Below are 25,674 nucleotides of genomic sequence, written 5' to 3' on the forward strand. Positions count from 1 at the left end.
ACGTGCTTGTAGCATAGTGCTCGCTACAGCACTTTTGAAGCTGGACTGCGGTCATTTACAACTCTTTCCAAGTTTATATTTTTCTCCGACGTTTCTTATAACTGCATTCCCCGGGCTCAAAACCATGAGCCGAAGCTGTCGTTCATCCTTCCCTGCCCTCTCCTGCCTACTTCGTCTCGGACCACCGAGCTCTCTCCCCTTCTTCTGCACTCTCTCCGCGCCGACTGCCGCGCGCCAGCACGGCCATCCGCTATTCCCCGGCAGCAGTGTGCGTGTGGAGCATTGCACGGCGAAGCCACTCCGGCGTATCAGCTGTGCCAGTTTGTGCTGGTCAATCATGTCAGCTGTTCCATTTCGCTGGACCATTTCCCATGCAACTGCAGGACGTTTGTGTGCTGCTCGTGCAGTTTGTGCTTCGTCTGTCGGGCATTCAGAGCTCGCTGGGCGTGGCTCAGTGGACCGCGAGTTGGGTCACCGCGGCTAGACGTGGTCGGGGTGACGTTAGAACTGTAGCTACATTGTTATCTTTAAAAGATTTGTGCAATGGGAGTGCATGACTTGGAGTAAGTTTTTGGACATACGCCATTGCTAAGAACTTTTTCTGTTGAAGAAAAACAAAATAATAAAATAAATAAATAAAAATACCCAAAAAAAACAAAAAAACACACAAAATTAAGCAAACAATTGCTGTTGTCAACAAGGATATGAACACCACAAAATATTCCGTAACAGGAATATGGTCGACAAACAAAGAAAAACAAAGAAAAATGTACTAAGAGAACGAAAAAAAAAAATCCACAAATGATGACAACACAAAAATATTGAACCCAAAAATAATTCAGCACAACAGTTGAAACGAGACAAAACACGACAAAACAAAAAGACAAACGAACACAATAGTTTTACCAAAACAGAAACAAGCGACGTTTCGGGAACTGCTATCTGCTCCCGTCCTCAGGCAGAGACGCACATGGTACAGAAACACAGGTGTGACTTCAACAGAAAAAGTTCTTAGCAATGGCATATGTCCAAAAACTTACACCAAGTGTAGCTACATTGCGGCAGAACAGTAGTCTTGCGGGAAGTAATCCTTCAAGTACCAGTTTGAAGTCTTGTGAAAGCAATTTTACTTGGTCTTCGAATGCTTCTGGTACATTGATGTGTTGTTTCTGTTGTTAAAACGGTGAATGCCAATGGCTGTGGTAACGCACGATGAAGCCGTGGGGGTTGTTGAAGTTGGGGTCCCGGTCGGAGTGGCTACGCCGTGCGTCTGTCGTAGAGATGTGTGTTCTGAACAGGGATACAGTGCAGATGTTGTCGTCTTCGAGATTTATGCTCTGATCTTTTCCAACAGGCTGAATCAAGAGACAGGGTCAGCCATCGTTTCTCAGCGCGCAATGTGTTGCTCTCCGGCAGCCGCGAGCTTGACGCTCCCGCTCTTGTTCATGCAGCTCATGCGGCAGGTGTTGCCGGAGAGCAGGACGTTTTGTCCCTGCAGGTGTGGTTCGCCGAGGGCACCTGGCGGAACTCCCGCTCACGCCCCAGACCTGCATCGCAAACAGATCGCTTGTGAAATGTGATGGTGTCGGGCCGATTGCTGCCACCTTGTGCCGTGCCGCACTGCTTTAATACCGTGAAAGTGACTTCCTGGTATTGTTAATACAATACTTACACTGTGGTTTCCCTTGCGTCATTTTCTGCCGTTATTAATCTCCTTTTGGTTCCGTCCCGGCTGGATCAGCATTCTCAGATGTTCAATATTGATTTGGACACTGTGTGCAAAGTGAAATTCTGTGGCGTTTCAGAATGTTTGTGTTTTGATTGGTTAGTATTAAAAGATATGTACCCATTCCTTCTAATCATTGTTCAGTTATTTAGCTAGCAGTTATTTAGATAATTTTTTTTTAATGTGGGAATTTTTTGTTACGGTTGGGATTGTGAGTATCAAAACTTTTTTTCTGCAACTATCGGGCATTATTGCAAGTTAAAGATGTGTTTGCACCCCAGTGCCGTGGTCCTGGGACAGCTGTGGCTGCCTGTCCACTTGTGCGAGACAGCATTGTGGCGGTGATTGGTAGACGAGGGAGTTGGTTCAGTGACACGGATGGGAGTTGCGATGTCATAAAATAGCTTTTGGATTTAGTTTATTATGAATAACAAACGTAGAAGTATAACATGAGTTGTCAAACATTTCTATTGTAAGGTTGAATGGTATCATTAGAGTATTTACTGCGAAGCATGTAAATAAAATTTTAAAATAGAAAGTATTATTCATTTAGTGAGGCTCATACTGAAGTGTATAACGAATGATATCTGTATACTAGTTGTTGGTCAGGAAGTCGAAGAGCAGCAAAGTGTTAAATGAATCAGCTCGAGCTGACAGGTGAGTTGTCTGTACGTGAAGTCGCAGAGCAGTCGACCACGGGAGGGGAAGAAGCAGTGTGATCGGTTGACGTGGAATGAAGATTTTTTTAACGTGGCGCGAGGAGAAACGGTTTTTACTGTCGGGACCCTTTGTGCGTTCGGCTCTGATGCAGGATAGAACACAGCACGTTCAGCAACCGCAGTACCTAGTATCGACCTGTGAGCTCCTTGGTTGAACCGTTTAAGTGTACAGTTGTGATTGCTTGGTTCCTGCAAATCGTTCAGCTTAGGTATCTTCGACACACTCCAGACATGTACTTAACTGTGCTTCATTTCTTCTACGTATTTACCCATAAGTGGATTCTTCTACTAACTCATGCATCAAACCACCAGTGGTACTTTGAGTTGAGGGCTGAATAAAACAGTTAACGATTTTTCTAATCAAGATGGCGGCCATGTATATTCCATTTAAATATGGGCTACAAATAGATTGTTTCATTTTGGAATTTGTTTTATGTTACGGTGTAGATCTTTGGTTGTAGTATTTAAAATTTCTCAAATAATTGTGGTTGTACCATTTATAAATTGTTAAGAAATAAGTTAAGTTATGGTAATTAATCCACTGTTCAAGAAAATCCTGTTCAGTCGTCCAAATATCACATAATGGTGTGTTAACGAGAAAAAAAATCAGTATATTGGTGGTAAGTGATATAATAGTGTAATTATAATTTTTTTTATATCTGGACACATTTCTCACCACCAGGAAATCATCTAGGGCGAACACTTTGAGAATCACCATTGCACGTACCACTTCCGCTGCAGGATAATCCTCGTCCCACTAGGCCACGTTCCTCCCGTGGTCCGAGTGCTGAAACCCTGTCGGCTATCTCCGCCGTGGGCACCGTGCATGCAGCTAGTTTGAGACCGCTCACAGCTCGGAAGATGTTGAGCTCTTGTATTCTGCGGTCAACACCGCTTTACAGCACGTCACACAGAGAAAATGTTTGTTATGTACACTCAGGGATGGATTCGTGATTTTTTTCTAATTACTGAACGTCAATATAGTTATATACCAAAGAAAAAATAACATGTGGGACAATGTTACTTCAAACAAGTTGTCGACAGAATTAAAAAAATATAAATGAGCGTGCATCATCTTAAAAAAAATCGAATTTGATATACATGTACAAAATCGTGTTTCAAAACTACCTTTCTTGACGCGAATCACGCCTAGTTTCCGCACCCGTCGCAAGAATTTGTTGCCGTTACAGCTACGTTGTTTTTTTATATTTTTGAAAGCCTCCAGATATCAATAAAATAAACCTGAAGTTGTATTATTTATCTTCTGTGACCAAACACGTCTATTTAAAGCAATTTTTTTTTTCTTTTTCATATTCCATAGCAGTTTTCCACCGTTTGTCATGGAAAATTTCTGAAAATCAAAAAAAAATTATATATGAAAGTAAAAAATTCACAGAAAACAAAAAAGATCAGCTGATGTCGGACAAATGGAACCAACGATGAAACTAAACACAAGTATTATGAACAACACGACAGCAGCTCGAACAAAAATTATTCAGCCTCTAAATATCAGACAGCACAAGAATTCTGTTGAAGGAACTTGGTCATGACGAACACAGTGGGCTAACATCGATGCACAGATTGCATGCAGGCAGATAACAAACCTGGAAAATGCAGGCAGATAACAAACCTGGAAAATGCAGCAAAAGTATAAACACAATGACAATGATGGAAAGATAAACAAGTACGTACTTTGGACAAATCAACGATGATAGTACTGACGAACAGAGAAGTTTTCCAATGAACACAGTTGCGATGTTTCGAGAACTGACATCTGTTCCCGTCATCAGAAACGACAGACTGAATCATTAAAGGACACAAATAAGTCTACATATGGAAATTCATCTATCAAATATCAATCTTCAAATTTGTCATTAAAACATATTATTAACTCCAATAAAATATATTCCAAAAGACGTGGAAGTGTGGTCATCTGTAATGCCAAATTTTTTATGCCACAGAAATTGACTACTAAATATTTTAGTATTTCTATATGATTATAGAAATTTAGAAGTAAATAATTTAAATTATGGAAAATGTAAGGTTTTTCTTTTATGCACATTAAAAACCATTGTCCATACACAATTGTAATTTTTGTTGCTTCAAATGTTGTTACTTATTATCATTTAAAAGAACTCTTATTTATATATTTTTAGTACCTATAATAAAATAAGTTTGATGTTTATAGCCTTATTAATGTCTGAACATTTTCGTACTTGTGAATAAACTGTGAGCAAAGATTAAACCAGGATTTTTGTAGACAAACTTATCATGAGTAGTAGTTTTTTTTTTTTTTTTCATATAAACTTGTAGTTTTATATCTGTTACTAAAACCGTTAAGTGTGAAGTCACTAAGGTTTTGTATTAATTTATAAGGGATTAATTATTTTTTGTCACAAAGTATTGTCAGAGTTCTGTCAATTTAAACAATGTGATGTTTGGGTTTTGTTTGAACATTGTAATAGTAAAGGCTGTATCAAGTGATAGTTTTTTGTAGAAACAATCCAATGTTCCTACAGAATATAGGAAAATGATAACATAGCGTAGCTTCACAGGCAATACATACTAAAAACATTTTTGCATCCTAAATCAATGAATTTGTACTTGTTTTCCTACAATGGTACTGCATTGGTTATTTACTAAATATTGTTGGTCAGTATGGGAATTTTTTATGTAACTGTAGTTGCAGGATGTCTACAGGTCAATAAAGGTCTGGCTGCGAAAGTCATGGAAAAGTCCTGAAATAAACAGTTACTTGCCGCAAGCCACTGAACTGGAATTGACCGTTTGCTGAAATTTACTTTGTGTTTGATGCCTCACTTCAGTTGATAGTGGCACGTTTAATATAACTAGTTGGAGCCTGTTAGCATAATTCCTGTGGAAATTATTTATGAAATGATTTCATGTTTTGAACTTAAAAAATTTGCACTTTTCTGCAAATTGTAGATCTATTTTTCATTGTTGAATTTTTCTTATTAAAAAATAAATATTGCCCTATAAGAAATATTTATTTAAAAGTTTCTGATAGTGGTTGGCCAAGTATTTGTAGAACCCCGATTTAAGAATCAATAGTATGTACCCAATTTTAATTTACATAGTCACAAAACATCGGGCTCATATGTATATATTTACTTGATATAAGTGGTAAATATTTTCCAGAACACAGCAAATGTTTTCAATATCAGTAGGCATAATTTCTTTATAGTGCATATTAAAAATGTAATATTAAACTACACAGTTTACCTTTGGCTATTCAAAACCCGGCAATAGACACAGAAAAAAATTACATATCAGTTAAAAACCACACTGTTTAAAAATAAGACAACTCCACTTGTTGACTATTTTTAAACATTTCAAATTTTTTGTTTGATTTGTATTTATTACTTGGTTCAGGGGTTGGATTTATTTATGTGAAAGCGTGTTTTTTTAAACTCTTTTGTGGTTGAACTGTTGTACTGCAACATGTTTGTTTTGACAGTTTAATTATTTATTATTATTTATGATTTATTTTATTTTGTTTGCTCTATGTATAATATTATTTATTTTCAGAAACGGCAATATTTTGTTATGTATGTCTATGGAAAAGTGATTCTTTGGATTTTTACCGGACTATTTGAACGATGTATTGTTGATACCCCTCTAAGGACTAATGGACTTGGAAACTGTAAACGGTAAAATTAACGCCGTAATTTTATAATGTAAATTATTATTTTAATATTTATGTATTTAAAATATAAGTGAAATATTGTTATCCGCGCAATTGTTGCGTTCGGAATTCACGTTTTCGGTAAGAAATTAAGTAACCGAATTGGTCCTTTTGGCCAATCACGGGCCACCATTTAAAAGTTGAGTCTTACTGGTTTATTTGAGAAACTAGTAAGAAAGAGAGTTCTACAATGGCCAGCTGAATGGGCGGCAACTTCGTGACGTCGGCGATTATAAATCCTGAAAATTAGCTATTTAGCATCAGGCATCCCGGATAGAGGATGATAATTATGAACCATTAGGGAGTTCAGAATATTTAAATAGGATTTATCTAAAAAGATAAATAATATAGGAGTGAATAACGTGAGTAATAAAAGTGCCCAGATTTTGTGCCCTAATCTTATGCACGAATCACGCAACTCCCGTTTTTACATCACATCGCCGCCGAAACTTATTATAAATATTGATTTCATGAATTAAATTGACTTTATAGATGATTTAAATAATAATTGGACATAAATTTTACGATTTACACACTATTAACAGACTCAGTGGTCCTATAGATGAGAGGCTCTGAGCTCTGCCGATGACTTTTGAACCTAACTAGCCGAGGTAAATTGATTTTAAGTTCCCTAAAAACATTAATTAAAAACTGTGTAGTGCCAACGAGCCCAAATAAAGACTTTTGAAAAATATTTAAATGTGCGCAACATAACTCCCGGTAATTGAACTTTTATTGAATTCCTATGATGTCAATGTTAAGTTAGGTTGTTGTTTGAATATGAATAGCAATTAAATTAAATATATTAATAAGATTGAAATCTTTTAAATCGTTTTTACATTGGGAATAAAATAATTCTATATTTAATATTCAAAGTGTTGTGTTATGTCATTTGTAATTTCACCTACTCCAGTGTATATTGATGTATGTTTATAACCAGTCAAATAACACCTAACTGTGACCTACATAATATCAACACTACCAGTGGAGAGTCACACATTTAAGAAATAAAATTTATTACACAGTTTTAATTCAGCCCAACGTTTTAGTGTGTGGGGCCTCAAGCAGGAAGTAGCTCTACATAGTTAATTGGCGACCCAAGTGGAGCCTATCAAGTAGTAAGGAAGTTTCCCCACATAGTTAATTGGAGCCCATACGGTGGGGCCGATTTTGAGGTTAAGGGACACCTCAACATTTTTTTTTTGTGTGTAAATTCTGTACCATCTAAGTATTGTGTGCAAGTGCACTATTTGTGTAACATATTATCTTGCTGATTATTTCATTGCACACCATTATGGCCGACGAGCAGAACACTTATTTTCTGAGGGACAGATCACGTAGTGTAGGTGAGGAGTATGCTACTGCACAAACCTCAAGCAGTGAATCACATCCTACATCATCTGCAGGGAATTCGCCTGTAGTCACCTGTGAGGAAAGGTTAGGGCGGCCCACATCTCCCCTAATCATGGAGCAGGAAAATATGAATGACACTGTCCTACACACAATTGCACCCCAGGACATCACTCCTACTCCACCACCAGTGACACTAGAGTCATTGATGCAGATTTTGCTGCAGACCAATGCTCAAATGAAGCAGACCGACTTGAAATTGGAACAAAACAACACTGCTCTCACTGAGAAACTAGAGGTAAACAACACCAATCTCACAGCTGAGTTGAGGGCTGGATTGGAACAAACCAATGCGGCCATGGAACAGAACAATGCCAGCATAAGGAACCTCGAGCACAGCATTGAGGTTAGACTCGCACAACAACACGAGGAGATCCAACAGATAGTAGAACAGGTCTCCCAGTACAACAGCAGGGTAGATGGGTTGGAATCCCACGTCACGTCCCTAAGAAACATGATGGCCAACGAGCACCGAGGGCAGGCCAATGCCAGGGAAGAGGTGCGCGAGCACATCCAGCACTTAGAGAGCAGACTCAGCGACATTGAGGTGGCCACAGCTACGCTGAGGGACAGATTTGAAAATATGTCTGTCCAACCAAGTCCTACAGCTGGATCAGCTGGTAGTATAGGCCAGGCCCAGGCAAGCGAGTGCCATGGACCCACTGTTCCCACACTGCCCACCGCGGGCAAACGACAGGGCGGCACCGAGTGCTACACTGAGCACCTGCCCCAGGAACCGTCACATGTCACCCCCATCACTCACCGGCCAGGTAGCAGGACGTTCATGAACACGTCGAGTATGGACCCTGCTACTCTGATCCACCACCCGGCCAAGCATTGGGCAGAAGCCATGCCCACGTTTTCAGGGAGGGTTACCGAGAACCCGATACGTTTCCTAAAACGCTTCGAGGAATATGCGGCCACGTTCAATCTCAGCGAGACTGAGGTACTAAAGTGCCTCAACAGTGCATTGAAAGGGCAGGCTTTCTACTGGTGGGAAATGCTGAGTGCAACCACCAGTAGCTACAACCACTTCCAGGCCATGTTCCGCCAGCAGTATTGGAGTCTGCGGATTCAGAGCAATCTGCGTGCCCAGCTCCATACTGAGAGGTATGACCCCAGGAAGGGCACAACGCTGGAAGCCCATCTGTCCACAATGTTCGAGAAAACCAGATATCTCGACTTGCCCATGACAGACGAGGAGTTCGTAGCGGCAATACTGACTCAGCTGCCGCTGCGCTACCAAAAGCAGTTGTCCGGCCTAACGTACCGAGACATCACAGAGTTCAGGGAAAGGCTCCTGAACTACGACAAACTGGAGAAAATGGACAGGACGCCAGCACCCAAGGAGGACCACGACAGGGTACCTCAACAGAACCGCCAGCCACCTCTGAACAACTACTGGCAGAACCGAGACAACAAGCCAAGGGACAACCGTCAGGCAGCTGTCCACACTATGACGTGGCAACCCAAGGGCAGGGAGCAAAGCTCATATGGCCGTTACGTTACGAGCCAACGCAAAGGTCCTTACAACAAGAAAAGGACATGGTGGTCAAACGCAAGAAACTACCATAGCGACGAAGAGATGTACCAGCGCAAGAGGAAGGACGACCGCAACGACAACCGCCGCCGCTCCTACTCGCCTGAAGTACGGCCTCCCAGGGAGTCCCGTGACCGACGCCCAAGATCCTCGTCTGAAGACGAGAGAGAGTACGCGAGGAAGTACCGCAAGACGGAAGAACTTCGATACCAGGGCCGGCCCGAAGAAACCCGAATGCCACCCCACCATTATTCCCCCCAGACGACAGAGAATCATGGCGGCCAAGCCCATAATAGCCAGTTCTCTGGAAACAAACAACGCTACCAGAACGCAACGTTTCCACCACCATTCCAGGCGCAGCATTCAGGACATCAGGCTGCATACTACCAACGAGGGGAAGTGAACCCGGTAGCAGCCGAGTTCAAGGCTGCAGTGTCCAGCGTCGCAGGACCCAGTAATTGGAACCACAACGAACAACAACAACGTGTTCCAGGTGGACGTGCCAACCAGGGCACGTTAAACTAGAACGGGTTTCAGTTGGATCGCCCCGAACAGAAACCCACTATTCAGGCTCAGGGGTACAAAACGATAAAACTCCAATCTACAGCTGCATCAGCTACGATAAATTTATATGCACTGTTATGCTAAGAGAAAGTGAAAGAGACTTTCTATATAATGAAAATGATGAAAATAGGGTTCATCAAGTTTGTACAGTTTGTCCACATGTGACATTAAAAATTGAAGAATGCAATGTGGATGCATTAATTGACAGTGGCGCTGAAGTCACGTGTATCAGTGAGGAGTTGGTGAACTACCTCGAGCACCAAGGCATAATACTACCCAAGATACCAGTACCAGCACTCAAGATAATTGGAGTGACATCAAGGGCCAGCCCTATTGTAAACAGACAGGTACTGATAACAGTACACGGCCTAGGCAGACCAAAAGACATGACTGCACTAGTTGTGAAAGGCCTAGCAAAACCGCTGATAATAGGTACTGACTTTCTATCACAATTTGGTGTGGTGATAGATTTTAAACTATGTGAAATTCATTCAAATGACTGTGAAACCCCAGTCACACTCACAGGCAAGTGGCATGTGAGGGAAAATTTTGTAGGAATATTGTACAGTGAACCTATGCTCAGGCACATATACAATGCACAGGCAAGTGTATTGGCCTAACATGTCACGCTATGTAAGTAAGGTCACAAGTGCCTGTGACCTATGTCAGAAGGTGAAACCACCTGGACAACACCTGCATGGAGAGTTGCAGCCCATCATTCCAACAGCACCATTGGAATTATTGTCAGTTGATTTATTTGGCCCCCTACCACAGTCAAAGGGAGGTGTTAAGTATGTTTTTGTGATGCAAGATGTTTTCACAAAATTCACAAAATTGTATGCAATTGTGAACCCAACTGCAAAAGCAGTTATGCAAAAATTAAAAACTTTCATTGAAGAAATTGGTTTACCTAAAGTGGTATTGTCAGACAGAGGTACCCAGTTTACCAGTGATTTGTGGCAAACAGGAGTCAGGAAATTAGGTGCAATACCTACAACTATCAGTGTACGACATCCACAAATTAACCCTGTGGAGAGACTTATGAGGTCAATAGGGAGTCTTTTACGTACGCTATGCCATAACTCGCAGCAATCATGGCGAGATAAGTTGCCATATGTAGAGTGCGTTATTAACCATACTGTACATGGTTCTATTGGAGTTACCCCTGGAGAAGCCATGAGCCTGAATAGATCGGTGGCGATCAACCCGAAATATTTACCCCGATGTGAACAAACCCCCAATGAAGAGGAAAAACTACCTACAGGAGAAGAGGTAGAAGCTCTAGTGAAGAGGAAGTTGACAGCAGAAGCTGACATCAGACGCAAGAGGAAACCAGCATCAAAAGTAGCAAAATTTAAAATTGGAGACCAGGTACTGAAGAAAACAACTCCAGTAAGCAAGGCCTGGGAACATGTAACCAAGAAATTGTTTTTGTTATTTGAAGGTCCTTATGTCATCACAGACATAGTACAAGAGAATTGCTATGCACTAGCAGAGCCAGCAACAGGCCGACCAGTAGGCCGTTATAATATAACGCAGTTAAGGGAATACAAGAGCCCTACTACTATGTAAGCAGTACCGACCTAAGCTGTGAATGCCTCGTGATGGTACAAGGTGTAGTACCATAAACAGCTGAGAGCAGTCTAAGTGTAAGTTTCAGACCAAGGATCTGAACTGTACAGAGGAGTAAGTGTATGTCACTGTGATTATGTGATCTAGTACGCCATGTGAGGCGTAGTGCAGCCACTGTAATTTGTAATGTTAAGCGGAGGTGTAATTCCCGCTTGTTTCTGTGTAAAGGTGAAGTGAAATGCCACCTATGCAGATATTTACCCTGTGGTTATGCGGAAGTGTAATTCCCGCTATATTGCTGTATTTGAGGTGAAGTGAAATGCCACCCGTACAGATGTTATTGTAGCCTGTGAAGCTACCAGTGTACAATGTGTATTGTATTTATGTATCAGTTGGCTTGCACAATTCCTCGTATGAGTATGAACTCAAATGTCATGGAGACATATATTTAACGCTAGACTAGCCTATACCTATGTGAAGCTGTATGTACTGTGTACTGACAAACGAGAAGAAATTAAGCTTATTTAGTGTCGATGTAACTATGTGGTATGATACCCCATCCTGCTGTGTAAACATATGTAAACACTGGCATGCAAAGCATCTCTAAAAGCACATAACACTTCGCAACTACAAGCAGAATAATATAATGCAGGTTACCTTGATTTATTGATGATGCTGAGTAATCCAATAGGTGTCGTTATGTTGATGATGAAAAATAAAAGAAGCACTAAATTTTCTAATATTTATAGAAGAACTCACTAAGATTTTTAAAACTTCACTATTTTATCACCATTTCTGGGATGAATTTAGGGAAAAGAATGATCTCTAGGATTGCATTCTACCCAAAATGCAGATTAGAAAAGTATGCACTCACTTCGCATACAAATCCAATCATATTTAGTTTATTAAACTTTGGATGTCAAGGTATTGAAATTTTATGAAATGAAAACACGAAAAATTGAAATCGATGATTTTAAGGATTTATTGGGAGAAGCCCTTATACAAGAAAATTACGTCATTTCAACACTATTCACTCGCAGCACTGTCATAGTAGTTGTTTGAATAGTATTCTTCGAATGATGTGAAGAATAGCGAAGGATGTGGATCTGAAAAACTCAGGATCTAAGCCCTTTGTCGCGAGAAGTGAAGGTACTCCGGCAAACAAGTGTCCACAAGCAACTTCGCCTAACAGAAGTTATAAAATTGAAAAAGCAAGAAAACTTTCCTTAAAAAGAAATAAAAAAAAAATATAGAACATGGGATACCATATGTTAAAAGCTATCATGATACAGCCTGTTTGTGAAACAGCTGTTTTGTAAAGGAACCTTAGCTACACTGAAGCCAGGAGCCTCAGTAGGTTACAAGACTCATGTTACTGATAGTAACCAAGATGAGATGAAATGTGAACACTTATTCAACCCAGCGAGACCGCTACGGGATGAAAAACAACAGTAATGAAAGATGAGAAGAGGAAGATAAAGCTTGCTACAGCTGTTGAGCTGAACACAGCAAACTGAAGTTGGAAAAATCACTAAGTTGGTAATTGTGTAAACCAACGATTTCTCTGTATGTGAGATGATAATGTAAACAATGTGTAAAGACATTATGAAATTTGAATTGTATAACTTGTAAACATAATGAAATGTAAATGTTATGCTATGTAAATGTTATAATATATATAGTTATAAGTAAATGTTATATTTTATGATCAATTGTTAATATGGGCCATGTAAACATAATAATGAACTATTAATTGTTAATCGGTACATGATATGATATATATTCTTTAATGAAATGTTAACGAGTGTTATGAAATGCAAATGTAAATTGCAAGCTAAATATGCTACAGTTAAATGCAAATATTTTTAATAATGGAATATAAACATGTGTGTTACAAACATTGAGTAATGAATAATTATGTTAGCCATCAATATGTTATTATGAAAAAAAAAAAAAACATATGATGTTTAATATTCAGTAATGATATGTATAATGTAATGTTTTGTGAAATGTATGAAATCTCATGAAATGAGAACACAAACAAGCAAATGCACTGTGATGCATATTAATCAAGTACGAGCTAACAATGTGATATGTTAGTGGCAAGCAAAGTCATAATATTGAATTTATTGGTTATTGATAACCATGCATTGTTATGCAAGAATTGAGATTTAATAATTAATTGTATTTTTTTCTTTTCTAACAATGATGTTAATAATGTGAATGTTATATGTTAAGCTAGGAATTTTAATGTTAATTTAAGATATTTTTGTTTTAACACTGACATCATAGGGTTCCGCGGCAAGTACACAAGTTGTATTGCCTGCAGACACTTGTATTTGCAAGAGTACAAGTACGCACATAGTGATTAAGTTATCGATTAAGACCCGGACACCTATACTTAAGTCAGGTGCGAAGGTTACACTAGAGTGAGCTAGACATAGTGCGGTTCGCAACGATTGTGTACCTAACAGTGATGGGAATAGACGAGTGCTTCCTTGTGGGAAGTGGTGACCTCGCCCCATGCAATCAGCACCGCAGTCGCCACGACGGCGTCTCGCGCGTAGTCGTGAGGCAGGGCGGCTGGATGCCGCCGCATCAGCAGTTGATGACGTCAGCTGCAGTGCCAGATGCCGTGCTGTCTGGTACAGCATCATCGCCCCACGCCAGACCCCGTCGACGCGTGGTGAACCAGGCCAGGTTTGTTGGTCGTTTTGAGGACAGGCGCCGTCTCGACGCCGCTGTCCGCTGCAGGAAGGAGGAGTCGCAGCAAGGATGCAGTCATCACCGCAGGTGGACGCTGACCCACTGCCGTGACGTGACCTGGAGAACGTCCTATTGTTGACTCATGTGTACATTGCACCCCTTCGAATCCCTTTAGTGAATCCTACTCACAGTAAGTAAGTCCTCCCGAGTCCCTCTCAACAGGAGCGGCTCAAGGCAGAAGCAGTCGGAGAGCAGCAGCAGTTCCCGCCTTCGAAGATTTTGCACTGCAAAATCCGTGAACTTCATCGCGCAGGTCTGTTAGCAGCGACGACCCGACGAAAAGTGTTTAAAAAGGCGCGATTTTCAAGCGCGCAACGGTAAAAAACGAATCCAGGAGGAGAGGTAGTCTCTCCCAAGTTGTTTTTTTTGTTTGTCGTTTTGTGCGCGCGTTGCTAGGCAACGAAGAGTGTTGTGTATTGTGCGACGGAGAAAGGGAAGTGCCAATCACATTGCACCGTTTTGAACAGGTCAAAGAGCACTGTTCAATGTAATTGACAAGGGCGGCAAAATCTGTACTGCAACATGTTTGTTTTGACAGTTTATTTATTTATTATTATTTACGATTTATTTTATTTTTGTTTTCTCTATGTATAATATTATTTATTTTCAGAAACGGCAATATTTTGTTATGTATGTCTATGGAAAAGTGATTCTTTGGATTTTTACCGGACTATTTGAACGATGTATTGTTGATACCCCTCTAAGGACTAATGGACTTGGAAACTGTAAACGGTAAAATTAACGCCGTAATTTTATAATGTAAATTATTATTTTAATATTTATGTATTTAAAATATAAGTGAAATTTTGTTATCCGCGCAATTGTTGCGTTCGGAATTCACGTTTTCGGTAAGAAATTAAGTAACCGAATTGGTCCTTTTGGCCAATCACGGGCCACCATTTAAAAGTTGAGTCTTACTGGTTTATTTGAGGAATTAGTAAGAAAGGGAGTTCTTAATGGCCAGCTGAATGGGCGGCAACTTCGTGACGTCGGCGATTATAAATCCTGAAAATTAGCTATTTAGCATCAGGCATCCCGGATAGAGGATGATAATTATGAACCATTAGGGAGTTCAGAATATTTAAATAGGATTTATCTAAAAAGATAAATAATATAGGAGTGAATAACGTGAGTAATAAAAGTGCCCAGATTTTGTGCCCTAATCTTATGCACGAATCACGCAACTCCCGTTTTTACGTCACATCGCCGCCGAAACTTATTATAAATATTGATTTCATGAATTAAATTGACTTTATAGATGATTTAAATAATAATTGGACATAAATTTTACGATTTACACACTATTAACAGACTCAGTGGTCCTATAGATGAGAGGCTCTGAGCTCTGCCGATGACTTTTGAACCTAACTAGCCGAGGTAAATTGATTTTAAGTTCCCTAAAAACATTAATTAAAAACTGTGTAGTGCCAACGAGCCCAAATAAAGACTTTTGAAAAATATTTAAATGTGCGCAACATAACTCCCGGTAATTGAACTTTTATTGAATTCCTATGATGTCAATGTTAAGTTAGGTTGTTGTTTGAATATGAATAGCAATTAAATTAAATATATTAATAAGATTGAAATCTTTTAAATCGTTTTTACATTGGGAATAAAATAATTCTATATTTAATATTCAAAGTGTTGTGTTATGTCATTTGTAATTTCACCTACTCCAGTGTATATTGATGTATGTTTATAACCAGTCAAATAACACCTAACTGTGACCTACATAATATCAACACTACCAGTGGAGAGTCACACATTTAAGAAATAAAATTTATTACACAGTTTTAATTCAGCCCAACGTTTTAGTGTGTGGGGCCTCAAGCAGGAAGTAGCTCTACACTGTGTAGTTGAAATGAATCTGCTTTTTCAAGTAATGTTAGTTAGGAAAAGAATTAAATATTAATGTTAGCCTAATTGTAACTACGAATCAAACATTGTATCTGAGCATAGCTTCAATACTACTTATACGTATGTTTATTCAGTGAAAGCTACATAAATCTGATGTGTGTAATCAGCTAGATAAAAAAATATATATAGTTGGGCAGATCTTAGCATAACTTTTGCTAGTGTTAACACACTTTTTTTTAATTGTTTTTATCAGTTATATAAATAATTGAGTTGGTAGTGGTAGTAAAAATTTTGAGTTTTTTAAGATGTGTAGCAGAGTCATTAGTAGTGAAGAACTTAGAAATATAAATAAATAAGTTATAAAAATTACAACCTGGAAAAATATTTTTCGGTTCATATGTAACATTAAATACAAACAATTGTTGTATTTACACGAATCTTAGATGTATATATATGAATATGATATATTTGCTACAAATATTTCTCAAAAAATTAACCTACAATAATAGCACACACTTAAATTTGAGTACTGCATTTGTTTCTATTAGGTGAATGTTAACTGTGTTCATTACCCAAAAGCAGTCTGCCGACCCACACCGCGACCAGCAGGTTGTACTGCTTCTACCTTTCCACAGCCTCATTGTGCGATCTTGGGAACTCCTTGAATAGATGATTCTGAAAATCTAATGAACTCAGCAAATGTCAGATGGCATCAGGTGTAAGGTGGCATTTTCTGAGCACAAAAGGTCATAAAACATGTGGTTTTTTTAGAATTTGGAAAGTTCAATTACGACTAATTCCATTTATGTTGTTTTTGCTGGTGGAGTCTAGCCGTGTCAAAACTTAAGTGTTCAACGTTTTTCTCGACATTGGAGTTGCCATCATGAGGGTAACATTTTTATAATTAGTAGGAAATGTTAGTGAAAACTTAACTTTTGAAGCCGCTTAAACTAATTAGCAAAGAAACCACAGACAATATCCACAAAAGTCTTCAATCCTTAATAATCTCATTGTATTAATAATACATACAAATGTGCAGATGTTTGAGGGTGGCTTCTGGCATGAACGTAGTGTTCGGCTCATTTGTCACACTTGCGAGATTTAAGACACTCTTCCAGTGGAGCAAGGTCCATCGTATTGGGATTGTCAAGTTAACAGTGTTTTGAATGCTGACTTTCGAGCATGTACTATCAGAACTTGCTCATGCTTCATTGCTTTTATCACGTGGTTTCCGTAGTTGTATCGGCAGTCTCTAGGCTGCTGATGGGTTGAAGGTGTCACTTACGATACACATTTCCAAGGTTCTGTGGAAGCAAACATGTTGGCGTATCGGTGGAAGTTTAATGGTGTGTGTATGTATGTGTGTGTGTGTTCGTGATGCGTGCGTGTGACGACCGCGCGCTACACCAGGCCTCTCTGTTCCCTCTGCGGCGGACAGGACCTACAAGCGCTACTACTACTGCAACCTGGAGACCGGCACCACGCAGTGGGAGTACCCCGACGAGGAGGCGCTGGAGCCGGAGACGGAGCAGATGCCCGAACCGGAGCCTGAGCCGGAGCCGGAGGATGTCGTGGTGGGGGCCGGGGACGAGATGGAGATATGCCTGACGCCGCCCCCTCCCCCGCCGCCGCACATATCCCCGTGCCGGGCGCCGTCCCCGCCCCCACCACCCAGGATATCCAGTTCCGAGCCGTCTCCGCCGCCGCTCCCCGCCAGGTCAGCGCTCCTTCAGGCTGCTGTGAACCAGCATGAAGTGCCTCCTCCTGACGTAACTGTGCTCTAGCAGACCTGATGTGCTGTTGCAGGGTCGCCGGGGGTTTGCGAGGAGGTCCCGCTGCCACCCCTACCCCCCCTGCCCCCGGCAGAGCCGCCCCCGCCCCCGCCCCCGGACAGTCCGCCGCCGCACGAGGAGCCCCTGCCCCCCGGCGTGGACACCCCCGAGCTGCCGTACGTGGTGGCTCGGCCGTACCGCCCGCCCCCGCCCCCTCCCCCTCCCACCGACCTGGACGGCACGCCCCTGTACGACGAGCCTGCGCCCCTGCAGTACGTGATGGCCCCGGCGCCCTTCCAGATGGCCATGATGCACGCCGTGATGGTGCCCTTCCCGCACCACACCATCTCCCGGCCGGCCGCCAAGACCCTGCCCCGCGCCCCCGACCTGCACAACGAGCTGGACTCCTTCTACAGCGACCTGGCCTCCCTGCAGGGCTCGGGGGAGCCCGAGGCCCGGCCGGCGCCCGAGCCCGAGCCGGAGCCGCAGCCCGCGCCCGCGCCTCAGCCCGCTCCCGCGCCCCAGCCCGCTCCACCGCCCGAGGAGCCGCGCAGGAAGAAGAAGGTGAGCAGGCCACGCGTACCTTTCCTGGAGGTGACGTTGCGCTAGCAACCCTGTGTTTGTTTACTTCTCTATTTGTTGCTTTTAATTTTAATACTAGTCAGGGGCGCAACAACAGGGGGGTGGGGGGGCAAGGATATTTTGCCCCCCCTCTGAAACCTTGAAGTGGGGGCAAACAGGGGCAAAGAAAGTGCTGTGTAATCAATTTTTAGATAATAAAACTGCTTAAATAGCACCATTTTCCACCTTGAAATACAAATTTTTCCGGGGGAGGGCCCCCCGCTTCAATAGGGGGGATTGATGACTCTTTATAAAAAGGTATATTGTAGTGATGGCCCGATATCCAAAAACCCGATACCGATACCGATTCCGATATTTCCAAATTTACCGATACGATACCCGATACCAGATATTCCGATAATAGGCCTATCTCATTTCTAATACTGATTCTATAAAATTGTGGTTCTGGAGTATTGTTAGAGACAATAATGAAAAATGTTTAATATTAATAAAACATACTTATGTGAATGTATATTATTTTTATTAATTGTAAAATATGGTAAATTCACATTAAATGAAAGCTAATAACGAAATTATCATAATGGCCTACAAATAAGCTCTCTAAATTCAAATTCACAAGTCACTGCATGTACTTAGTCCAGTGTCTCAACTGTAATCTACGAAAAATACAGTCTGAAAAACATCAAACTTTACCAACTTTTGTACTCATTGTAAAATTTCATCACGGTAAACGACACTCTAGAAAGGAAGGTCTTCAATTAGCAAATTTTGTGACCATTGTTCTAGTGTATCACTCCATTTATTGGTGCGAAAACACGTTAAAAATACGTGAAAAGTAATTTCAATACAACTTTGAAACGTACTGCAGAGTTTATAAAACCACACATCTTTATTTATGTTATTGGCAATGCACTCAATATAGCCAACATAAATACCTTTGCTGCAACTTGCCCTACTTAAATACGTTTCATATTTTAGCTTTTGTAAAACTTACGTAACGTCTTTGTATAGAGCAGCAGTTGGCGACCATGAAACGACACGGAAAGAAAATGCCTGTTATATCCTACTCTATGGTCATATCAAGCAGCAACTTTATTCTTCCCAATGTTTACTTGCGGCTACACCACTTATTAAATTAAATATCGTAATTATTTTCGTTTATGTTTTCAATTTATGTACACTTAGTGAACTTCGAAAATTCATCAAGCGAAAATATTTTGCGAATATCTGAAACGAATAAATATGCACTAATGACTGGGATTTGTGTACACATGGAAGAATTGTACCGTCGGGATGCATTGCAGTATCAGAAAGAAGAAATAGGCTTGAAATTGTTTCAGTGGAAAATAAGCTTGGAATTACTATGTAATATGGTGACGTGAAGAAAGATAAATTACGCCCGCGGAAAATAAGCTAGGAATTACAGTTGAGGTTATGTGAGAAGTATTATTGGCGAGAGCAAACATCGGTTATTAAAATATCGCAAGTATTTACCGATGTCCGATATTGAAAAATGTGCCTATATTACCGATCTCCGATATCGGATATCGAATATCGGGCCATCACTAGTATATTGCCCCCCCTTTGGAAATTTAGTTGTTGCGTCCCTGATACTGGTGATATCATTGTGCGGTTGGCAAGGCATGGCAGCTGAAGTCACACGGCAGGAGTGTGTTGCAGACGAGGCTGACGCCGGGGCTCACGCTCAAGAAGAAGGGAGTGTCCTCGCTGGTGGCCAAGTGGCAGCAGGTGCAGCAGGAGGTGCGACGCGACATGGACCAAGACTCCGCGCTGCTGCCCGACTGACCGCCCCCCCGTGCTCGCGACTGTCCATATCAGCTTCTCGGCTATCTCTCTGCACCATTGCAGTAGATCACTTGTGTTGTGTCTGTAGTTTTTTTTTTTTCATTATTATTAATTTAAAGTATAAATCTACCTATTTGGCTTTTTTTTCTTGGTCAGTTTAAACATTACGTATTAACTTTTACAATTAATGTTGCCCCCTGAAGTGTTAAATATGTTCCATTTTGAAGAAAAAAAATTACTGCACCGAATGTTGTGCTTGGATGGATATTTTTTTTATTAGTATGTATTTACATAGTTAATTTTCTTATAATACAGCTTAGAAAACGAGAATTTTATACAAGATTGAAGTAATGATTTTTTTTTTCTTATGTTGTATGACAGGTGGTACAATGTAATGTTTGCTATGCTGCAATTGCACAGAGACAAATATATAATGCTTAGAAGTGAAATGATAAGAAAAGCTATTGGAGTGAGAAATCCCATACTTCATGCCTGGCATGTCATATAATTTTTTTTTACTTTGGCAAGGAAAAACGAAAGCAGTTTTTACCGCAGTACTTTATAAACTGATAATAAATTTTCTCATAAACTTCCTTTCGAAAAAATATTTGTTGACAAGAGGTTGTGCAAAATGGTCATGACCAAGTGGTGTCACAGCTTGTATGGTGGTCCGATTTATTTTCCAATCTTCGTTACTGACAGTGGCACGCTCCACCGACCACTGCATCCGGACAGGGGTCTGTGACTATTCATTCGTGAATAGGTTGATATTCAGTTTGACGTTTCATATTGAATAACTTTTCTAAAAATCCTTTACCAATACTTTATACAGCAAGTGGGACTCGTGCAAAAAAATTGTGTAGCAAGTATAAAACCCAAGAATATTTATTCAAATATTTGTATTTTTTTTCTGTGACATAGTACATACATGTAAAATGTGACAAGTCATTTGTAATTACACTACAAAAATATTTAAAAAAAATACTGTATTTTTATGTATTTATCAGCCTGATGAATCAAAAAAAAATAATAATTTTATATTTACCAGGTTTAAGAAAATGCTTTGCCAAGTTTATTTGCATTCGGTGTCACTCTATTATGGCCCTATAGATATTTCATCCAGTACACTAGAACCTCGATAATCCGAGCTGGATGGGACTGGGGCCAACTCGGATTATCAGAACCTCGGATTATTGGAAATACGAATAAAAACACACAAAATCAATTTCTAATACATATGTCGATGTTTTAATAAAAATAAAATACAAACATATTGAAAGGCAGATTAGAAATATATACATAATTATTATTTTTTAAAATAATCTATTATTGTTTTTTGTTTTTTTAATGCTCCTCGCTTCTCAGCTGCTCGTGTGCTCAACTTCTTAAAAAACATTACGTCATTTGGCGTGACGTCATCTTGCTGCTCCACGTATTCGAGTGCCTTTTCTAAGCGTAGAAACCCATCTGCATGGCTAATTTTTTTGTTGGTTTATTCTTCCCCTTGTTCGTCTTTTTCGGTGTCCTCATCCCGGTTGTTGACCATTTCAATAATTTTCTCATCTGTCAATTCTTCAATTTCATCACTGTCTAACCACTTCTTAAACTCTTCAGCACTGGATTCCATTTCGCAGCCAGGGATTGCCACCATTAAATTCAATAGAGTCATATTATCACAGTCATCTTCAACTGTTTCTTCTTCTTCACTTTGTGAAACTCTCGGTTTTATAAGTTTTGACCAGGATTTCTGTATAGTTTCCTGTTTAATTTCTGACCACGCATCAACTAACCAATAGATAACGTCTTTTATATTAACTGTTTTTAGCATATCTACTAATGAAATTTCTTCTTCTTGCAAAATATATGTCAGAAGCATGCGTCTGTACTTTTTCTTTATTGTCGCAATGACGCCTTGGTCCATACGTTGAATGAGGCTAGTCACATTTGGGGGCAGGAAAACAGTTTTAATTTCATCACTTGAAAGCTCTTCTACGTTTGGATGGGATGGAGCGTTGTCAGTAACCAACAGTGCTTTTCTCGGTAATTGTCGTTCTTTTAAAAAAGTTTCTACTGAAGGAACAAATTCCTCGAAGAACCAATTTTTAAAAATGGTCGTATTCATCCACGAGTTCTTTTGATTTTTGTATGCGACGGGTAGTGCGTTCATATTTACATTTTTAAAAGCTCTAGGTTAGGTTTTTTTGATTTTCCTATCACCAAGGGACGAAGCTTATGTGTCCCAGAGGCATTGGAACATGGCATAACAGTAATTCGTTCCTTGCTCTTTTTATGCCCAGGAGCGGAAATCTCGTCTTTGGATGCTAGATTCTTGTCAGGTAGCATTTTAAAATTTAACCCAGTTTCGTCACAGTTATATAATTGATAATGTGTGTAGCCCCCTTCTTCGATCATGCTTTGAAATTTTTGAACATAGTTTTCAGCACCAGCAGCATCAGCTGAAAGCTTTTCTCCTGTGATATGCAATTGCTGCACACCGTATCTTTTTTTCCATTTATCCAGCCATCCTTTACTGGCATTAAAATTGCTTTCACCTTCTTGTAATTTATTACGAAAATACTGCGCTTTTTCTTGTAATATAGGCCCAGAAAGAGGGACACCTTTTTGCCGCTTTGCTAAAAACCATGAAAACAAAGCTTCACTTGTTTTTTCGTACTCACTTTTTTTCATACGAGATCTGGATGTTGTAGCCTGAGAAAGATTTTTTTGAGTTTGCCATAACTCCAATTTCTGTCTGTTGCGCCTCCAGTCACCCACAGTAACAGCACTCACTCCTAAATCATGCGCAATTGTTTTTAACGGCTCACCTTTATCAACCCGCGTCAGCGCTTCTAATTTATCACTTAATGATATTTCAGTATGTTTTCTTTTACTCATACTGGTTCGTAATAGAACTGGGACGTAACTAAATAGATGTGCTCACGGCGAAGAACTTATGGGAACTAAAAATTGCCCTCTGGAGGGAACGCGGGGAAGTGACGAGGGGGCGGAGGATCTAGGCCGACGGAGAAAAGGGGTTTCCCCCAATGTTCTAAAAATAGATGCTTGCGACTTCTGACAGGGGTGGGCCGCTACCTGCTATGTATAGTCACTTACCCAACTCACCCCATCAGGTCTTCCTCCTCAACGTAGCCCTGGCCGTCCCTACATGTATGTGTGTTTGCAAAATTCATATTTTTTTCTTTCTCATAACCCCCGAAACTGACTCGGATTATTGGGAACTCGGATTATCGGAGCTTGGATTATCGAGACCCTAGTGTATATATTTATCTCATTGTAATGTATTTTGCATCAATTTTTCTTGGACACATGTGAAGTGTGGCGGGAAAAATATTTTTTGTATGTTTAAATTAATTTTGAAAAATATTACATTTTCCTAATTGTTTGCAGTTTGATTCAAGTCATAAACACAGGATTGGCAGAAGCGTACGCCTGGACAGCCATTTTGAAGCACTGAGGCATCATTTAGACTCCTGCCATCACTTCGCTCATCGGCCCGACCGCTGTGATGGACCTTCCCCTCGTCTGTGGCCTGCCAGACAACCAGGTCTTGCTGCCTGCAATTAAATTACAGAGCAGAAAGAGGAACCTTATAACTGGGTATTAGAAATTCATATTGGCCATAAAGGTGCGAATAAATGTGACAGAAGCCCTTTCCAAGGAACATACACTCCGAACGTGCTCTCGTCCTCGTATCGAACTAAACATTGTCACTGTAAGATAGGTTCCTCTTCACTGTTAGAACTTACACCAATTATGAACACAGTAGAGTTAGGACATTTCAGGGGAATAGGGTGTAATGGAAACATACAGCAAAAGATTTTTGTTTATTCATTAATGATGATTTTAATAATTACAATATGCCTTAACATCAAAAAGTCTTATCAGTTGTCACACATCTTACGAGCAACGTAGAAAGTAAGGGGTCCTTAATTAACCAAAATTAAACAACCAAAGTTAATACATTTTAAAGTTCCTGGCATGTCAAAAATCAGAATAAATAATTTATGACTATTTTAAAATTGCATTATACCTGGTCCTACACAAGCTTAGTGAGTGGCCGCATGTCTGTTTCATCAGCCCTGATAACTTCCATCATCACTGACAATACCAATAGTTTATCCACACTATCGTAAAACAGGCAACATTCAGTATTGACACGGGTCGAAGAAGAAGAGTTCTGGCCTGCCATTAGCATGTTGGCGAGTAGAAGGTCATCGTCCAGGATACGAACACTACTTGGTATGTCGCAGATCACATTACTGGTTGGTTTTGCTGGACGGCTTACTGCCGGTACTCAAATTCCATTAGAGGTGTGTCAAACACAATAACCACAGCAAGACAAGAATAACAACTACACCTAAGCGAGCATTTATAGCAGGTCCATTTTACACTCCTCCTTGGCTGGCTGCGAACAAACTGTCTTTTGGCGTGCGTGGGGGCCATGTTTGGCAGTGGTCAACTGTCGTTTGGTGGTGAAGTGTGTGTTTTTCAACTGAATACCAAGATGCTTGCCCTGCGAGAAGTTGGCGAGTAATGTGTAGTGTTACCAACTCCTGATGAGTCTAATGTTTTGGGTAAATTTACAATTTAAACTCACTTTATGATAGGTTGTAGGCTACTCAACTGAAATGAAATATTTCCAATAAATTTAAATTTTGTGTTATTTTTTTGTATTTTAATGATTTTAATGAATGTTACAAGCCAAAAATATGAATCCTACTTTCCTCTTGTTTCTAATCACAAAGTAAGCACTGCAGATAGTCTTGTGGGTGGCTGGCTGTAGTGGTCAAACACATGCTCCAGTCGTGTCTATTCTGAAGTAGTTCCTCTTCACCCACCTGGGGCTCTGTGCAGCAACCACGCAAGTACATTTTCACATTCTGCAAACTGGCTTAAATGGGGAATAGTACATTTTTTCCCCATCTTATACAGCCCAAAACACTGTATATTGAAATATTTATTGCAAATTCATACCATCTTTGATGTCTGCCTGTTCATGGAGCATAAGCAAACTTTTTTGTCTGCTTGACATGATACCATGTTTGTTTTGTAATGTATAAATCTAATGTGTTTGAGTATATGGTCCTATAAAAAAATAGATTACCTAATAATAAAGAAACAATATCATTGTCAAAATAACGTTTCTTGTAACCAGACCGCAGTAGATACATTTTTATTAATTAAAGGCCTGTTGGCAATACGTGTCAATACATATGCTACTTCTAAGACCAGCACAACATTCAAGAATGTGACAAAATGTGCTATGCAAAACAAGTTAACATAAATACAGAATGTGCTTTTTTTATAACAGATTTTACACTAAAATAGCAATAAGAATAAATAATACTGATACTTTGTCATAACAGAGTTCTTAATAGTGATAAATAGCAACATGTTTTTACTGGTGTAAACATTCGGAATGTTTAAATAATTGATTTTGCTTGGTTCATTAATTATAATTTATTTATTTATTTTGTATTTATTATTGTGCTAACGTTTAATATAGTTCTATTTTATGTAAATGTGTTGAGTTAGTAACCCAGTCACACGTTAACTATTTTCCTTACAGTTTCATCATTGTACTCAAGGAAGTGTACAGGCTATAATATTTAATCACTTTCAGTCGCGGCCGT

General features: G+C 40.0%; 1 protein-coding gene across 1 annotated transcript in view; it reads left to right on the forward strand.

The window, feature by feature from the left end:
• The window catches only part of LOC134528780 (formin-binding protein 4-like), a 45,950-nt gene extending 20,697 nt beyond the window's left edge, over positions 1 to 25,253 (forward strand). Inside the window, exons 11-13 of the mRNA XM_063362451.1 lie at positions 17,299 to 17,577; positions 17,662 to 18,196; positions 19,895 to 25,253. Coding sequence (XP_063218521.1) covers positions 17,299 to 17,577; positions 17,662 to 18,196; positions 19,895 to 20,020 — 940 coding nt within the window. The 3' untranslated portion in view covers positions 20,021 to 25,253. The remainder of the gene's footprint in view (positions 1 to 17,298; positions 17,578 to 17,661; positions 18,197 to 19,894) is intronic.
• The last annotated feature ends 421 nt before the right edge of the window (positions 25,254 to 25,674 follow it).

This window comes from Bacillus rossius, chromosome 1 (genome assembly GCF_032445375.1).
Source record: "Bacillus rossius redtenbacheri isolate Brsri chromosome 1, Brsri_v3, whole genome shotgun sequence".
Classification (NCBI taxonomy): domain Eukaryota; kingdom Metazoa; phylum Arthropoda; class Insecta; order Phasmatodea; family Bacillidae; genus Bacillus; species Bacillus rossius.